General features: G+C 40.3%; 1 protein-coding gene across 3 annotated transcripts in view; it reads right to left on the reverse strand.

The window, feature by feature from the left end:
• Positions 1–7,095: 7,095 nt before the first annotated feature.
• The window catches only part of ELP3 (elongator acetyltransferase complex subunit 3), a 145,100-nt gene continuing 133,716 nt past the window's right edge, over positions 7,096–18,479 (reverse strand). For 2 of the 3 annotated variants that reach the window (XM_006864348.1, XM_006864347.1), the window contains exon 15: positions 7,183–7,259. In XM_006864348.1, coding sequence (XP_006864410.1) covers positions 7,183–7,259 — 77 coding nt within the window. Of the gene's footprint in view, positions 7,260–18,479 lie in introns of all 3 variants that reach the window. The other variant, XM_006864349.1, reaches the window with a different exon arrangement.

Here is an 18,479-nt window from a genome sequence, read left to right on the forward strand (position 1 = left end):
AGCAGTTCAAATCTACCAGCTGCCCCACTGGAGAATGAATGAGGTTTTCTGTTCCTATAAAGATTTATAGCTTCGGAAACCCTATACAAACAAGGTCGCTATGAGTTGGAACGAACTCCACAGCACATCACCACCACCACCACCACAAGGAAGACCAGTTAGTTAATACCACTATTATCCAAATGTACACACCAACCACTAAACCCAAAGGTGATGAAACTGAAGAATTCTACCAACTTCTTTAGTGTGAAATTGATCAAACATGCAATGAAGATGCACTGATTACTGATGATTGGACTGCAAAAGTTGGGAAAAGGAAGGGTTGATAGTTGAAAAATAAGGTCTTGGTGATAGAAATGATACTGGAGATTGCATGATAGAATTTTGCAAGACCAATGACTTAATCATTGTAAATACTTTATTTCAACAGCATAAATGGCAATATACATGTGGCCCTCACCAGATGGAATACAAAGAAATCAAATTGATTACATCTGTGGGAAGAGATGATATAGAAGCTCAATATCATCATCGGTCAAAAGAAGGCCAACAGTTAACTATGGAATAGACCATCAATGCTTATATGCAAGTTCAGGCTGAAGCTGAAGAAACTTAAAACAAGTCCACAAGAGCCAAAATATGAACTTGAGTATATCCCACCTGAATTCAGAGGCCATCTCAGGAACAGATCTGTATTGCATTAGACACTACGGACTGAAGACCAGAGGAGTTGTGGCATATCAAGAACATTATACAGGAAGAAAGCAAAAGGTCACAAAATATACAGGAAAGAAAGAAAAGATGGTTATCAGAAGACTTTGTGACATGCTCTTGAACATAAGAAAAACTAACTGGAAAGTCGGCATTTCAAAACCCACCAGCCACTTTGCAGAACAATGAGGCTGTTTATTTCTGTAAAGATTTGTCTCTGAAACCCTTACAGAGTTATGGAGTTCTACTCTGCCCTACAGGGTTGCTGTGAGTTGGAATCGAGTCCATGGCAGTGGGTTTTTGTACCATTCATTCATCTTTAGTTATCTAGTTAGTTATGTGCCATTGAGGTGGTTCCAACTCATAGCTACCCTACGCCCAACAGAATGAAACACTGCCTGGGTCTGAGTCATGCTTACAATTGCTGTTAGGGTTGAGATCATTGCTGCTACCATGATGTCAATCCATTTTGTTGGGGTCTTCCTCTTTTTCTCCCACCCTCCACTTTACCAAACATTGTCCTCCAGGGACTCTTTCCTCCTGATAGTATGTGAGAAGTATGAGAGACGAAGCCTGGCCATCTTTGCCTCCAAGGAGAATTCTGACTATATTTCTTCCAGCACAGACCTGCTTGCTCTTCTACAAGTACATACTTTTAATATTAACTCAAATGCATAATTGTGTCTGTGATCTTCCTTATTCACTGTCCAACGTTTACATGCATATGAGTCAACTGAAAATACCATGGCTTGGGTCAGGCACACCGTAGTCCTCAAACTAGTATCTTTGCTCTTCAATAATTTACAGAGGTCTTGTGCAGCAGATTTGCATAGTGCAATATGTCACTTGATATCTAGACTGCTGCTTCCATGAGAGTTGATTACGAATCCAAGCATCTTTAGACTGTACCGAAGATTATGTAAAGAGCATGAAGACCTTAATGCTGAGCCCAATATTTGGTGGGGCTCCGTTCTCTTGAGTGACTGAGGCAAAGAGAAGACTGTACTTTAGGGTCACTGAAATTAAGTTGTTAAGTGCCATTGAGACAGTTATGATTCATAGTGACCTTGCTTAGGGTTTCCAATGAGCAGGGTTTGAACCAACCTTGTGGTTAGCAGTCCAGTGTTTATCTTACAGTGACACACCAGGATTCCAATTAAGCTAGGATGTAGCAAAACAGCGAATTTGCTTCTTACAGGTATGAACTTGATTATCTGTCTATATTAGTTAACATCAGTTTTTTAAAAGTTCGCAAACTTAGTTTTTGGAACTGCCTTCTAAGAATGTTAAATGTCTTGCTGGCAGATGCAACTCTAATGCGTAGAACGGGGCACATCCTGTTCAGAAGGGTGCTACATTCTTTAGAGGAACTTCCTAAGTGGATATGGCTGCAGGCCACATTGGGGAGATCAGCAATGTACATTCATACTGGACAATTCTCTGTTACACCCAGAATTAGTGACATTTAACTTTTAAAAATTTTTTTTTGCAATTGCAGTCTCAGCTAGTGTCTTGTCCCTCAAGACATAAATTTTGCAATTTAGAAACTTTGACTTATTAGAATGAAATAGAAAGACTGAAGGCCTCATTCTTCTGACAAAGGCTCCTAGCAACATCTGGAGATTCTAGCAGAAAATTAAGTCTATGATCCACAGATAAAGGACTCCCCCAAACCCCAAATCCATTGCCATTGAGTTGATTCTGACTCATAGTGACCCTATAGGACAGGGTTGAACTGCTCCATAGAGTTTCTTAGGCTGTAAATCTTTATGGGAACAGATGGCTGAATCTTTCTCCAGCAGAATGGCTGCTGGGCTCAACCACCTATCTTTTAGTTAGCAGTCAAGCAGGTTCCCTTTCCTCAATTGAAAATACTGTGCTTGTTAGAAATTAATAATAAAAGACATTACATTGACAGTGCTTTCTATGTTACACAAGCCCAACTTTGGATACCTTAAAATCCCCGTGGCTGCTGAATTGATTCTGACTCACAGCATCCTCAAATACTCTACAAGATAGGTCCAATGGTCATTCCCATTTTACAGATGAGAAAACTTGCAGAGGTAGATTGCTTATCTGCACACATCTATAGAGAAACTGCGTATATGGATTATGGGATCGTTTGTTGTTTTAAGTGCTGTTGAGTAGGTTTCGATTTACAGCGACTCTGTACAGAGTTTCCAATGAGCAACTGGTGAGCTTGAACCACCGATCTTGCAGTTCAGTGCATTTAACTCACAGTGCCATGTTTCTCAAATATGACGTTTGATCTTTGCAATCACACTGAGAGATGGGTTTTATTTCATGCTACCATGAAATAAATGGTAGGGAACGGGAGCCAAAACAAGGTTAGGGACTTAACCTAAAGCTTCAAAACTGAGCTAAGATCTAGGTTTACAGAACCTAGATTTTCAGCTTTTTATAAAATCAGGGACCTGTGGATACTTTGAGAATAAAATTTTGTTTTCCATTGGATGACAATTTTGAAGGAAAATGCTGATGGTGAAAGTTTGCAATTTGAAAGATGTTTCCATAGAATAAAGCTTTGGCTTTTAAGTTTTATATCTCAATTATTATTTTGGGCCAGTAGGAACTTTTTCCTTTAAAAGTGATCCTGGCCCAGTAGGTTAAGCCTTGGGCTGGTAACCCACAAGATTTGTAGTTCAAATCACCAGCCACTCCTCAGGAAAAAGAGGCGGCTGTTGGCTTCCATAAATATTTAGCCTTGGAAACGCTAAGGAGCAGTTCTACTCTGTCATATGAGTCTGTCTCTGTGAGTCTGAATTCACTCCAAGGCAGTGGGTTTGGTTTTTTGGTATTCAATCTCTAATTGGAGAAACAATGCATTTTACTAGGTCTTTTCATGAGGTGATAATATATCTTTAAAATCTCATTTTAAGTACTTATATGTTTCAGTTAGCTTTTGGTATAACTTGATCTTTAACTCTCCAGGTGATTTAGCAAAAAGTTGAACTAAAAGCAGAGCTATTTGACTGGTGTTTGAGGTGGTTGCTAGGGAGCTGCTCAATACAGATCAAAACCACATGTGATCAATCACTTTAAAGGCTTCATGCAGAGACCGGCAGGACCATGTCTATCGATTGGAGCTTTCTTATGTGGACTGAAGACTGAAAAGCACACATTTTGGGGGGCTAGGTCTGCCAGATAGTTGAATTGGCAAACACCACAGACAGCAGGAAAAGCCTTTGGCAGTCACGAGAACTGAAGCTTCTAGCAGCAGAAAGGCTACAGGAGCTCCAACATCTGGCGAAGCTTTAAAGTTCTGTAGCTTTGTACAAGGCATGGGAGACTCCAAGCAAGTTAGGATGAGCTAGAAAGAGGTATTCTACTGATCCTGAAGTGAAGATCTAGATTAAACAATGATGGATATAACAAATGGCTTTTTAAAAACAAGCCCTATAAGTAAGTGCAGTTTCCAACTTCACAGAGGACTTTCTTGTACATGACACATTTTGATTCATTTGGGTAAACGAGATGGCTGAGAGAATGGAGGCTCAGTCAAGCCTCACTGCAGGTGACCTGGAGCTGAGCGTGCACTCTCTTCTGGCCTGCTGTCTCTGTCTGCAGAGATGTACGAGCCAACAGCCACATGGTGAATACTTTGTTCAGTTTTACTTTTGTGTTGTTGTTAGGTGCTGTCAAGTTGGTTCTGACTCATAGTGACCCTACGCACAACAGAACGAAACACTGCGTAGGCCTACATCATCCTCACAATCTGTTCATTGTTGCTGACACTGCCAATTGCCAATCCATCTTATTGGGGGTCTTTTTTTTTTTTAAAAAAAAGCTTTTATTGTGAATTGAGTGAGTGAAGGCTTACAGGGCAGATCATCAGTTTTATATTCTGAAAATCATGGTAATGTTTACAATCCCCTCCATGCACCCTCAACTAACAGTATTTACCTCTATTATCTTGTTGCTGTTGTTTTTTTGGACGTATGCATATATTGAAAATATATATTCATTCAAATGTCCAAAGGGCACATTTTGTAAGCCAGCCTCCTGTCCACAGCACACTGCTTTTCTCAGTCCATAGGCCTAGAGTCCTCCGCTGCTCTGTCTTGCTATGCCATCCCCTCTGCCACCATCTCTGCTGTCGCCACTTATCTGGTTAGGATCCCTCCCTCCTGCCATGCTCTTCCCTCTTGATAGTCTTAGGGTTCTCTGTTCTGGAAATGACAGATTAACTGCTCCCCACTTTTAGTTAGACCTTTTCTACCTTTACAGTTATGATAATCACCATTAGTCCTGATAACAATGACTCACAATTGAATCATAAATCCTATCCCCTCCTCCTCATCAGACCTATTTGGACAAGAGGAAAACTATTCAGTAGGGTTTCTATCTTACTCCCCTCATTCAGACACTAAGCACCCTCATGAAAGCTTGTAAACCAGCCACTTCATGCCTTTATAGCCCCCCAATTTTGATAGCCGCATCAACCCGGTGTACTGAGGAGGCATGCTTATCCTTGATATGAAGAATCCTTTCCTATTCAGTTGGAATGTTGGGCAGCTTCATCATTTTGGGCAGTTGATCAGGTTGTAGCAATTTATGCTTGCTTCTTTATCTTCAGCTGATTGAGTTCTGGTCAGCAAGCCATCCAAGCTAGGTCAAATGGGTATACTATCTGCAAGTTTGGGAGTTCTCGTATGCCTTTCATTGGGGGTCTTTTACAAGGGAGAAAAAGTATGACTAAATTTAGTGGCTAAACTATACCTTTGGAAAGTCTCATAGTTCCACAGCAAGTTATGGGGGCAGAGGGTGGGGAAGGGAGACTGGAGAGACAGCTGTTCCATGATTTTGAGTCTTGTATTCGGTGTCCACCAAGAGGATCTGGGCAGCTCCGATTACTGCACAACAGTTAGGCGATCTTTGCAGCTAATCCCCTTCTGCTGTTCCAACAAGAATTCTGCTCCTAGTTAAAGACTTATTTATGATCATGTGCTCAGAAATACTCAAATGGGCATAACCATCACCAACGGTGGGGTGGGAGAGCAGAGGGGAAATAAAAAATGAAGCATCCAAAAGAAAAGAAGGCCAATGCCATTTACCATATAGCAGTTTAATGATCTGACTACATGGTAATAAAGTATCGTACTTTAGAGATGCAAACCTGTACAGTGATTGTAAATGTCACTGCATTTACAGGACAAGGCAAACAAAACAAAACACCATAGCACTCTTCTTTGTATACTGGAGACTGAACTTTTATTTTAAGATCTTCTCAGGAGAATCAATTCAGTTTAACAAACCTTTATAAAATGACATAGAAGCAAAGCGGCCCAGGTTTAAGCCATGCTCTTGACTTAGGAACTGACCCTCTCGTGGCTGAATACTAAGATTACTAAGAGAAAAGCCGATCTTTTTCAGATGTTTAGAATTGAGCTTATTTGAAGGTTTTACATGAGTTGAACCTTCTCCATTTAAAACAAACTGAAATTCACTTTAAAGAACAAAAATGCAGGGAACAGTTTCTGTGGGAGCAGGTCTTGACTTTGCACCATGCAGGCTCAGACACTAGCACGTCAGACTGCCTGCTCAGGACAAGAGGGAAAGGCAAATAATGCCCTTGGCACTCTGTCGGTGGCTGCCTACATTGTTTTTGCAGTTCTCAAGAGTGTGGGAAGTACTGATAATAAACATTTGTTTCTACATAACAAATGTGAAATAAAGGATGTCTGTAATGACTAGTCATAGATGTCAGACTCCCTAGTGGGGAAGGGCTGGCGGAGGACTGCCATCAAGCCGAACACACACACCCAGAACTTCAAGCCCTCCTTCCCACCACTCTGTTATTGCAAAACACCAGCATGACAGCCAGGATGATTTCCATTAAAGTAAAAGTCCATCTCCTTACCTCTTGCTCAAATGTGTATGTAGTTGTGTCTTTAAGTCAGTAATCAGAGTCTGCCAGTGTTCATATGTTCCAACCTTACTTTTCGTTCCTCTGGTGTATGATGTGACCTATGATGGCAAAGGACCAGGCAATGGTTGCCCGAGCCAGCTTGATGGCAACTGACAACTAGCAACAATTTCTACGTTTGTTTCCTCAAACAACTAGTTTCACTTCATGAACTGTGGTGTTTATATAAACTGACTAATTTACCTTAGTTACTGTGCCTAAGTCAAAAGTAGAACACCGGCAGCCTGCAGCAGAGTTTAGAAACTGGATACATCATTTCAGTCTCAGAAGCAGAAGTAACTTCTTGAGAACAGACAAGAGAGGCAGCGCCAGGAGCTTGGTGGGCTTGGCAGGCAGACCTCCATCCATGGTTGTGACAGTAGTGTTTTGTCTACGCATCTGCAGAATGAGGGTGCAACTCCTTCAAGGGGGGGCAGCTGAGGCCTGCTGACTTTACCCAGCCTCTCTGCCGAGTCATCAAGAAATCATGAATCTCTATTTCCTGCCCACGAAGGGTGCTACATAGAGGTGGACTGGTGGGGCCCTTATCTCAGCATCTTCACCATGTACGGTCCTTGTAACCTGTAGCCAATCTTCCTGTAATAATTCCTGGTGCCGACCCCTGTGAAGAAGCAAAGAAACAACAAACACAAAAGAGTGTTTAGCCAGTATAACAAAGTAATCCGCAAAATTCACACTTTTTTCTCTCACAGTCTTATACTCACCCTTTCCCACTCTAATCCACAGACCACATTCCATTGCCGATAGAATAAGTTTGGGACATTTTTATTATATTGCATTCAAACTACATTAAAGTGTAGTAAGGGAATATATAGGGAAATTTCTTTTCTTGATTTCTAAAATAAACTCATGGTATTAGATGCACATACAACAACACGTGCATGCTCTACTTTTCAGAGCCTGTGTATTTACAATCCAATTGGCACCATGAAGGACTACTTCAGGTATCACAGATGAATGAGAAATGAGGTGGATTTAAAGTGTGAGATGCCCACACTTCAAACGAAGCCAAGTGATACTGTGATTTCCCCCAGGAGTCTGAAAGAGAGAAGAGGTTTGGGGAAAATGGGGTCTTCACAGAGCTACCTGTAGCGAAGATGTGCTGAATTGAAAAAGAATTTGCACTCTGGCGGGGCCATGCCCACTCATCATGAACCACAGTTTCAGCAAAACTCTAGTCATTGAAATTTAATTGTTTTAGTGTTACAGTTTTGTTTATATTAACTTGTATATATGTATTTATTTTGATAAGAGTATCCTAAGTACAGGAGTATCAGTATGGTGCTGTAGGATAAGCACTGGACTGCTAATTGCAAGGTCAGCAGTTCAAACCATCCAGCCACTCCTTGGAAATCCTATATGGGGTCGCCATACGTAAAAATCTACTCAACAGCACTTAACACCATAACCACAAGTTTATATCAGTTTAATGTCTGTATACATTTAAGGAATATTAACACATTAAGTCAGTACTAAAGATCCATGAAAAACATTTATTTTCCCCTCAAAAGGAATTTGATAAAAAATGGGCAAAGGGTTTAAATAAACATTTCACCAAGGAGGATATAGAAACGACTCACAGCATAAGAAAGGATGCTCAATGTTATTAGGGAGGTACAAATCAAAGGCACAATGAGACACCACGTGACAATAAACAGGTGTGGAAAAACAGGAATCCCCATCCGTTGCTGGTGGGGATGTAAAGTGGTATAGCCACTACAGCAAACAGTTGGGTAATTCCTCAAAAAGTCAAACCCAGATCAAACTACTCTAAGACTCGCAACCCCAATCCTAGGTATACACTCCAAAAGAACTGAAAGTAGTAATGCAGAAAGAAACCTACAGCACACCAATGTTCACTGCAGCACTCTTCATAACAGTCAAAGGTAGGAACAAAGCAATGAATGGACATACAATGCCATAAAGAGGGAACGAAGTCCTGATGCATGCTGCAACATAGGCGAGCTCTGAAAAGGTTATGGTGCGTGAAAGAAGTCAGTCACGAAAGGACACATTTTGTATGACCTCATTTACATGAAAAAGTCAAATGCACAGATGCCAGGGCTCGGAGGACCACCATGTCTGTTAGTGGTGGTACAATAATTTGCAAAAGGACAGGGGAATGGTGGCAAAAAAGGGCGAATGGCATAAATGTCACTGAACAACACATGTGAAAAAATGGTGAAATGGCAAATTCATAGATATTTTTACCATAAAAAGAATTTTTAAAAAAGAACTAATCCTCCCTCAAAAATGATCTCTATGAATAGGTTTAAAAAAGTTTATGGAAAATTACATTACCTTTCAATTCCATTTTCCTAAGAAATTTTGAAATGCCCTCATCTATTTACTTAAGTTTAAGAAACCACCACTTGCCTGTCAGTTTGTCGTACTGTGGTGGTTTGTGTATTTCTGTGATTCTGAAAGCTATGCCGCTGGTATTTTAAATACCAGCAGGGTTAACCATTGTGGGCAGGTTTCAGATGAGCTTCCAGAGGAAGACAGACATGGAAGGAGAGACAGACTACTTCCAAGTATTTAGTCACTGAAAACCTTATGAATAGCAGTGCTGAACACTGTCAGCACCAGAACACTGACTACTGAAACATGATAAAGAGCACTGGAATATTGTCAGATATAGTGTGAGAAAATGAGCCCCTCTGGAAGGCACTAAAAATACAACTAGGGAAGAGCTGCCTCCTAAAAGCAGAGTTGACTGAGGTGATGGGAATGGAGTAAAGCTTTCGGGACCTTCATTTGCTGATGAGGCACAACTCAAAATGAAGAGAAACATCCATTAATAACTGAAATATGAATGTCTAAAGTACGACTCTAACAAAATTGGAAATTGTCAAAAATGAAATGGAATGCATAAACAGTGGTATCCTAGCCATTAGTGAGCTGAAATGGACTAGCATTGGTCATTTTGAATCTGACAAACACATAGTTTACTATGCTGGTAATGTCAAATGGAAGAGGAATGGAATCTCATTCAATGTCAAAAAGAACATAGCAAGATCTGTCTTGAAATACAATGCTGTCTGTGATAGGATAATATCCATATGCCAACAAGGAATGCCAGATAATACCATTCTTATTCAAATTTATGCACCAACCACTAAAGTCAGTGATGATGAGATTGAAGAATTTTATCAACTTCTTTAGTCTGAAATTGATCAAACATGCAATCAAGATGTACTGATAATTACTGGTGATTGAGATCCAAAAGTAGGAAACAAAAAGAAAGGAGCAGCAGTTGGGAAAAACAGCATTGGTGGTAGAAATGATGCTGGAGATAGCATGTAAGAATTTTGCAAGACCAATGGCTTCTTCATTGCAAATACCTTTTTTTAAGTAACATAAAAGATGACTATACACATGGGCCTCACCAGATGGAATATAGAGAAATCAAATTGACTACATCTGTGGTAAAAGATGATGGAAAAGCTACATATCATCAACCAAAACAAAAAACAAGGACAGGAGCAGACTGTGGAACAGACCATCAACCTGCTCATATAAAAGTTCATGCAGAAGCTAAAGAAAGCTCAAACAAGTCCAAGAAAGCCAAAATATGACCTTGAACACACACCACGTGAAGTAAGAGAGCTGAAGAACATATTTGATGCATTAGACACTAAAGACCGAAGACCAGAGAGTTGTGGGAAGATATCAAGAACAGCATACAGGAAGAAAGCAAAAGGTTATTAAGAAGACAAGAAAGAAGGAAAAGACCAAAACGGATGTCAGGAGAGACTCTGAAGCCTGCTCTCCAGCATACAGATGCTAAAGAAAATGGACTAAATGAGGAGGTAAAAGAGCTAAACAGAAAATTTCAAAAAGCAGCTTGAGAAGACAAAGTCAAATATAACAAAATGTGCAAAGACCTTGAGTTAGAAAAAAGGGTAGATAATGCTTAGCATTTCTCAAGCTGAGGGAACTGAAGAAAAAATTCAAGCCTCGATTTGAAATATTGAAGGATATTATGGGCAAAATAAAGAATGATGAAGAAAGCATCAAAAGAAGATGGAAGGAATACACAGAGTCACTGACCCTGAAAAAAAAAAACGGTTGATGTTCAATCGTTTTGAGTTTCAGAGCATGCAGGGAAGGTAGAATCCCCACTGAATAATTTTCATCTTCTCTAGATGGGTCAGGTGAAAGGAGATGGGAGTAAGATTCTTATGATTCAATAGTAATTATTATCATGGCGGGGCAGGGGGAGGAGAGCGAATGGACTTTTCCTACATCTTTTTTTTTTTCCTTTACATTTTTATTGTGGATTGAGTGAAAGTTTACAAGGCAGATCATCAGTTTTACATTCAACAAATCATATAACTTGTTTCATCACAATGATTACAATCTCCTCCATGTACCATCAGTTAATATTTCTCTCCATTCACTTTAGCTTTTTTTTTTTTTTTTTTAAACACTCAGGCATATATAATAATTTATACCACCAAAGGGCACATTCTGCAAGTCTGCCTCCTGGCCACTATCTCTTAGTCCCTCTCTTCCCATGAATCTAAAGTCTTCAGCCACATACCCTCTCCATGACCCCATCTCTGCCTCAATCTCTGGTGTTGCTGCTTCTCTGGATAAGGTCCCACATTCTGCTTGTACTCTTCTCCCTTGACGGTCCTAGGGTTCTCTGTTTCTGGACCGTAAGATTAAGTGCGCCCCCATTTTTGTTACAAAACTTCTACCTTTACAATTGTGGCAGTCACAATTAGCCATGATAACAATTACTACTGAATCATAAGAATCTTATCCCCATTTCTTTTAACCAGACCCATGTAGACAAGATGAAAACTAGCCAGTGGGGACTCTTCCCGCCCCCACTATTAAACTAAGCTCCCCCTTGAAACCTTGTAAGCCAGTCACTTTGTGCCTTGATGTGAAGACTCCTTCCTTCTCTATTGGTATTTAGAGTTACTACCTCCATGAGTATAGGTCAAGTTGATCAAATTGTAGCAATTTACCTTTGTTTCCTTTATCAAAAAGTTTTTTTTTTTTTAAATCTTACTCTAGTCGAGTTCTGATTATCAAGCCATCAAGGCTATGTCAAATGGGTACTATCTGCAGTTTGGGTGTTCTTGTGCATCTCCCCTCGCTTCATATCAGTTGGATGCTTCACTCTCAGCTCTAGCCCTCTGTGGCTATGTCCTTGTCCATGGGCTCAAGTGTCCCCAGATCTCACCACACTTGGGACCAACCAGCCCTTCCTCTTCTCTTTCTCATCTCCAGGTCAGTGGGAGTCAATGGACCGTGGCTGAACTCAGCCAATTTCTTCATTGCTGCCTTTCCCCCTCCTTCCACTCACCAGTAGACCAATGTGGTCACTAACAAGCTTACATGCCTGCTTGTGTGTTCCCTTTGAGTTTCAGTCTTAGAGGGAGGTTTCCTACATACTTTTGGAAACTCTCTCATAATTTGCTTCTCATTAGAATTAAGACCTGCATAAGGAGCTCTGGTAGTGTAGTGGTTATGAGTTGGGCTGCCAACCTCAAGGTCAGCAGTTCAAAACTACAAGGGGTTCTGTGGGAGAAAGATGAGGTGTTCTGCTCCTATAAAGATTTCAGCCTTGGAAACCCTGTGCAGGGTCCCTTTGAGTTGGAACCGGCTCCATGCTACTTAACAACAACACTACAGTGTCTATGAGTGTCAGATGTCCTCAGACCTGGGATTCAAGGTCAAGGAATCTGACTTCTGTAATGTTTCTTCTCAACTACTGCGACCCTGGTGGGCTGTGTGCTCTCTGCTTTGCAGAGATACTTCCAGAGTGGTTGTGTACTGGATCTGTGGTGCGTGGAAGGTGTGCATATGAAATAAGTTCTGAGGGGATAATAAATCCCATTCAACACTTTTGCAGAAAGGCAGATGGCATGAACAAGGCTGGCAAAGCTTCCACTAAGAGGAACAGTTGACTAATTCCTTGAAAATTAGAAACAGCTACAGGAAAGACAATTCCACTGATACAAGATACAAGGACCTTGAAATAGATGAGAGAGTATCTAAGATAATGTAAAATAAATGGGAAAAAGCAAATAGGTGATGTAAGGCAAAAGGTTTGCTGAAACAAGTAACTGACAAGAAAATGGACTTTGAAATGGATGTGTGTAAAAGCTGTAGACCATGGAATTAATGTAATGTGGTAGTAAGAAGAATTAATCAATAAGGTGTATGTATTCAATATACATAAATAACCTATCAGTATACCCACGGTTTAAATTACAAGTTTATCCTTCTGGTAGGATGCATCACCTCCTCACCCAATGTTTACAAACACTTCAGTGAGTCTAGTTCCTCATCATTGATTAGTTCCTCAAACCAGCTCTGCCGTCCCAAACTATCCTATCCACACAAAGGTCCTGAAAGAGCACCAGATCACTAATCCTTACTCTTCATTTCTCATCTCACTCAATCTCTCGGACCATTTGACAATGTTAGTCACTATCTCTCTGGTTTCCACATCAAATCTCTGTTCTAGAATTCCTTTTTCAGTTAAGACACTGACATCAAACAGTTCCGGGACATTTTCTTGGACAATTTTTCTCATAAATGTTCTTTATTCTGTTTTTCTTTTTTTCCCCTGGAATGTTTGTTAACTGCGTATCCTTGAATCTCTAATTCCCTTCTCTTTTCATATTTCCTTTCTTTGACTCTATACATTGTAGATTTCTTAAACTTATTGACATTAAAAATAATTGATTATATTTTTAATCTGAAACTCTTTTTCTTGTGCTGTTTTCTTTATACAGCATCCATCCTCCTCTAGTTTTAGGATGCAATATGAAGGGGATTAAAGATGTCTGTGGGGAAAAAAAAATGTTTGTGGAAATATCCCATTATCTTTTAATTCCATTTTCTACAAACTTTTGGAAGCCTCTTTGTATATTTTCTTACTTCACTGAGAAGTTGCTTTTCCCCCACCTGCTCCTTGTGTTATCTCTGTTTCCCTGCAGGTAACTTTTTTATGCTGGTTCTTCTACATCACCCACTCCTTGTTACAACCTTACCTCAATGAGCTGGCTGTCCATATTTAAGAGTGAGGTATTTAGCAGCAGGCTAAACTTTCTAAATATTATCAAACATATTAAGGCAATGAGTTGCTGGACCTGGGGCCTCAGGACACCAGGGTCAGCTGGCATAGCATAGTACACAGAGATAATGTTCTACATCCTACTTGGGTGAGCAGCATTTTGGATCTTGAAAATTCATGAGTAGCTGTTTAAGGTGCAGCTGTTGGTCCCTCCATGTGCAGAAGAGAGAAGAGTGATAAGAACTGAAGAGGCTTGGGATCAATTAGCCCAGTGGACTAATGAGACATGTGAGCATCAGTCTCCATGACTGAGACCAGAAGAACTAGACAGTGACCAGCTACCACTGTCAATTGCCCCGACAAGGATCACAATAGAGGGTCCCGGATAGAGTGGGAGAAAACATGGAACAAAACTCAAAATTATTTAATTTTTAAAAGAACACAAAAGGCCAGGTTTATTGGTCAGAAGAGACTGTTGGAACCTGAGACTATGGCCCTCGACCACCCTTCAGGTCTGAAAATGGAACTCACCCTTGTAGTGCAATTTTCAGTCAAGCAGTATACAGGCATATGGGGTGACAACAGCACTAAGCAAGGTATGCTCACCATGGAATGGTCAATCTTTTAACATAAAAGGGCAGCATTTTCCCAGGGACAAGTTGAGACGGGATAGGATGGTGGATGAAATGGAAATAGGAACTGCAGGGTGGAAGTGGGGTAACTGTTGTTGCACGGAGGAGACTGTAATCATTGAGATGAAACAAAGTATATGATTTGTTGAATATAAAGTGATGATCTTATCTATAAACCTTGACTCAATTCACAATAAAAAGTTTTAAAAAAAGAGAAAAGGTATTTAATATTGATGAATATTAGCCATCAGCAACATTTGATATACTTAATTACCCCCTCTTTGGAACCTCTTTTTCAGTTGGCTGTGAGGAAGTGCTCCTCTTCACTCTTTCCGACTTCAATGGCTATATGTTATCAATCTCCTTTGCTGGCTTTTCCTCATATCCCAGACTCTCATCATTGGAATATCCAAGACTTAGTTCTTGAACCTCTTGTCTATAACGACTCCCTATGTGATCTAATGTAAATCTGTCTATATCTGAATGACTCAGTATCTCAGGTCCAGAATTCACTGGAAACCCAGATTCATATACCCAACTATTAGAAACTTCTCTACTTTGAAAGCAAAAAGGCATCCTAAGTGCAGCATGTCTAAAACTGAATTCCTGGTTACCTCCATCCCACACCTGCTTCCCACCAAAGCATTCTCTGTCTTTCTAATTGACAACTCCATCCACCAATTGTTCATACCAAAACCTTGAAGTCATGATAGATTCTTATTTTCCTTTCAAATCCCCAATCAAGAGATTTCAAAGACAGGAGGATACCTGGAGGAACAAGTTTCCAGGCAAGAGGAAAAGCAAATGTGCTACAGAATTGCCAGAACCCACAGTAATACCTAACACACATTAGATATTCAATAAATATATATTCAGTGAATGAACAAATGATCAAAGACAGAAACAAGGAGACCTGTTAGAATTCTATTACAATAATCCAGGTGAGAGATGGTGGTGACTCAAAGCAGAGTCATGGTGATGACTCAAAAAGAATCACAGTGGTGAAGAGGATGCCTGTTTACAAAGAACTGAAAGAATCTGTAGAAGGATGTAAGATGTGACAGAAAGGGAAGGGTCAAAGATGATGCTAAGGTTTCTGGCATGAATAAAAGGAAGGAGTTGCCACTTAGTGAGACAGGGAAGATTGTGGGAGGAAGGTATGTACAGGGGAAATCGGGAGCTTGGGTTTATACATGTTCTATGTGAAGTATCTATTAGATGTTCAAGTAGAAATGTTCAATAATATGAAGGGGATTCAGAAAGTTCATGGAAAAATGGAGTTAAAAGATAATGAAAATTTCCCCACAAACTTTCTAAAGCCTTCTTAGATGTGATTTTGGAAATCTTTCTTGCTGTTAAAAAAGGCATATGGAGTGATGGTCTCTTTACTTGGATGTTGTTCTAGAAAGTAATTTCAGACTGCAGCAGTCATTTATAAGGAGAATTGGTGAGGATGAAGTTGACATGCTGTGTGGAGAATGGCAGAGTATGAAGACAGTCTGATGATCCTGAACCACTGAATAAACCAAGTTTGAAGCTGTTCTACCTACAGACTTCTTACTAGGAGATAATACATTTTCTATTGGGTTTAAGCCATTTTGAGTTAAGCTTCCTGTTAGTTGTAATGCTATGCTTGAGGACAGGAAGAGATCCACACATGAGGTCAAGTCAGCACTCAGAGTCCAGAGTGCCAGTGATAACTGTGACCCTGCTATTTTCCTACTTAAAATTGCTAATGGTGTGTCCCAAGAGAAAGTTCAAATTCCTTAACATGATATGCAAAGCCTTTCATGCCCAGATTCTGGCTACCTCTTCAGCTTTAAGTTAAGTGCCTGCTGTTGAGTAGATTCTGACCCATAGCGACCCTGCACAGGGTTTCCCAGGAGTGACTGGTAAGCTTGAACCGCCAATCTTGCAGTTTAAGCCGACTCTGCAGTCCAGTGCATTACCCTACAGAGCCACACCAAAACAGACCTTATTAGTATATACTGCAGGATTACCAGAGCACTCATTTTACAAAACTGCCAGGCCTATTGCTCTTTGCTTTGAGTCAATTCTAACTCATGATGATCCATGTGTGCAGAGTAAAACTGCTCCAGAGGGTTTTCAAGGCTGTGACCTTTTAGAAACAGATAGCCAGACCTGTCTCTCGAGGTGCTGCTAGGTGGGTTTGCACAGCCAGGGACTTCTTATATTGCTCTTCTCTCTGGTGCAATTCCCTCAGCAGCCATGCACCCTACAAATACACACCCCTTCCTCCTTTAAGCCTCTACTTGGACATTACTACCACTAGCAGACCTTCTCATACACTTCCCCTTCTCACAGGAAGCCACAATGAATTACCTTCTCTCTCCATAATTATAGTTCCACTGTTGTAGTGATCATGCTGTGCACGGGTTGATATGCATGCCTCTCCCCTCTTAGAAGGTAAGCTCCTTAAAGTCAGTGACTTCTATCAACAGGGCTTAATGAAATGCCTGGCATAATCAACAAGTAATAAATGTCCAGATTTATTATACTGTATTCAGTTACTTTCATGCTGTGCACATAATAAGAAATGTGCTTCTGGAGGGCACTAAAAAAACAATGGCTATAATGGTAAACCTCAAATAGAGGAAATGATTCACTGTAGAAGGGGCTTGAAAAAATTCGTGGAGAAAAATTGAACTGAAAGATAATGGGGCTTTTCTGTGAACTTTTTGAAGGCTTTTTGTGAAAGGGAAGAAGGACAGGAATTTTAAATCTAGTTATTCACCTTGTTAGCTAAACTATGAAAAGCTACTTTATGATTTATACATTAAATAAATCATGATTTATAAAATTTATAAATCATATGATATATGAATTATAAAAACTCCCCTCTCCCAATTTTCAGAAATATTTCTGGCATTTTATATTTCTATTCTACTTTTTTAGAACGCATTCTCCATGGACCTCAGAAAATTTGCAACGCAGAATTTTAAACATACAAAACTATAGATGACAATATAATGAATATCCATATATCCAACTTTGTTGGATGGACTTCTCATGCTTCTAGCTTTCTACGCATGTGAAGTTGCAAAATATATAGGTCTGCTCCTATAAATTCCTTTGTCCTTTTTTGGTTCTGTTCAGCTCAGTCACAAGAGACATGCTGAATTTTGTTCTTTTGCAGTCCTCTTCCAAATAAAGATAACGGTCTAATTACCAGATTGGAGATGTACTTCCCAAGTTAACCTACACCTGTCCACTGTAACTAGCTCCAGAGGTGAGAGGCAATTCCTCACATGGACCATAGGTCTAGACTGCCCTTGGACCACCAAAAAGCTCAATGATCAAAAGTGCCCTGATTTCCTAACCATGCCAAGTTAAAGAAACTGCTGTTCTCTTTGGATAGCTTTACTGGGAGTATAACTGAGCATTTCCTCAGTAATGATTGATTCCAGCTGAGCATATTGATTTTTCTAATCTTAGCCAATCCATAGCAACCCTGTATAGGGTTTCCAAGGAGCGGCTGATGAGCATGAACTGCCAACCTTGTGGTTCAAACCAACCTCGCAGTCTAGCGCATTAACCCGTAGTGCCACACAAGGACTCTGTAAGTCGGAGAAAGGTAAACTCAGGTCTTGCTGTTTTTTGTTTTTAAATTTAAGAAAAGGCACATCTTTTCAGGTTTCGAACCTTGTTTTTCACACAATATAGCAACAATGATAGAGAGTGCCTACCTCTAGGCCCTTTGAATAGTTTTTAAGTGTTCTGAGGAATGAAGTTTGACCTTTAGCCAGTCAGACTCCAACTTCTCATTTAAATAACAAGAAAAGTTTGTAATTCTTTATACCACTTGCTTTTTGAAAGAATTCTTCCTGTTCCTACAACTGGCAGAGCAGACTGGCAAAAAGCATGACACCTACACTTTGCAGGCTAGAAAGAGAACCAGCCCATTACCTGGGCCAGGTGAAGGCCATACCTCTGCTCAGATCTCTCCCTGCTTGCTTAGGTCTGCTCCTGTAAAGTCCTCTGTCACAGTAACTTTCCTTTTGTTAGCCAGCCAAGAAAAGGCAATTATCCTTCCGAGCTGACGTCAGCCAGCCTCCTGGACTGACAGAGGCTGGCTCACAGCTCTCTCCAGCCTCCTGGACTGACAGAGGCTGGCTCACAGCTCTCT

This window comes from Chrysochloris asiatica, unplaced genomic scaffold (genome assembly GCF_000296735.1).
Source record: "Chrysochloris asiatica unplaced genomic scaffold, ChrAsi1.0 scaffold00064, whole genome shotgun sequence".
In the NCBI taxonomy this organism is placed as follows: Eukaryota; Metazoa; Chordata; class Mammalia; order Afrosoricida; family Chrysochloridae; genus Chrysochloris; species Chrysochloris asiatica.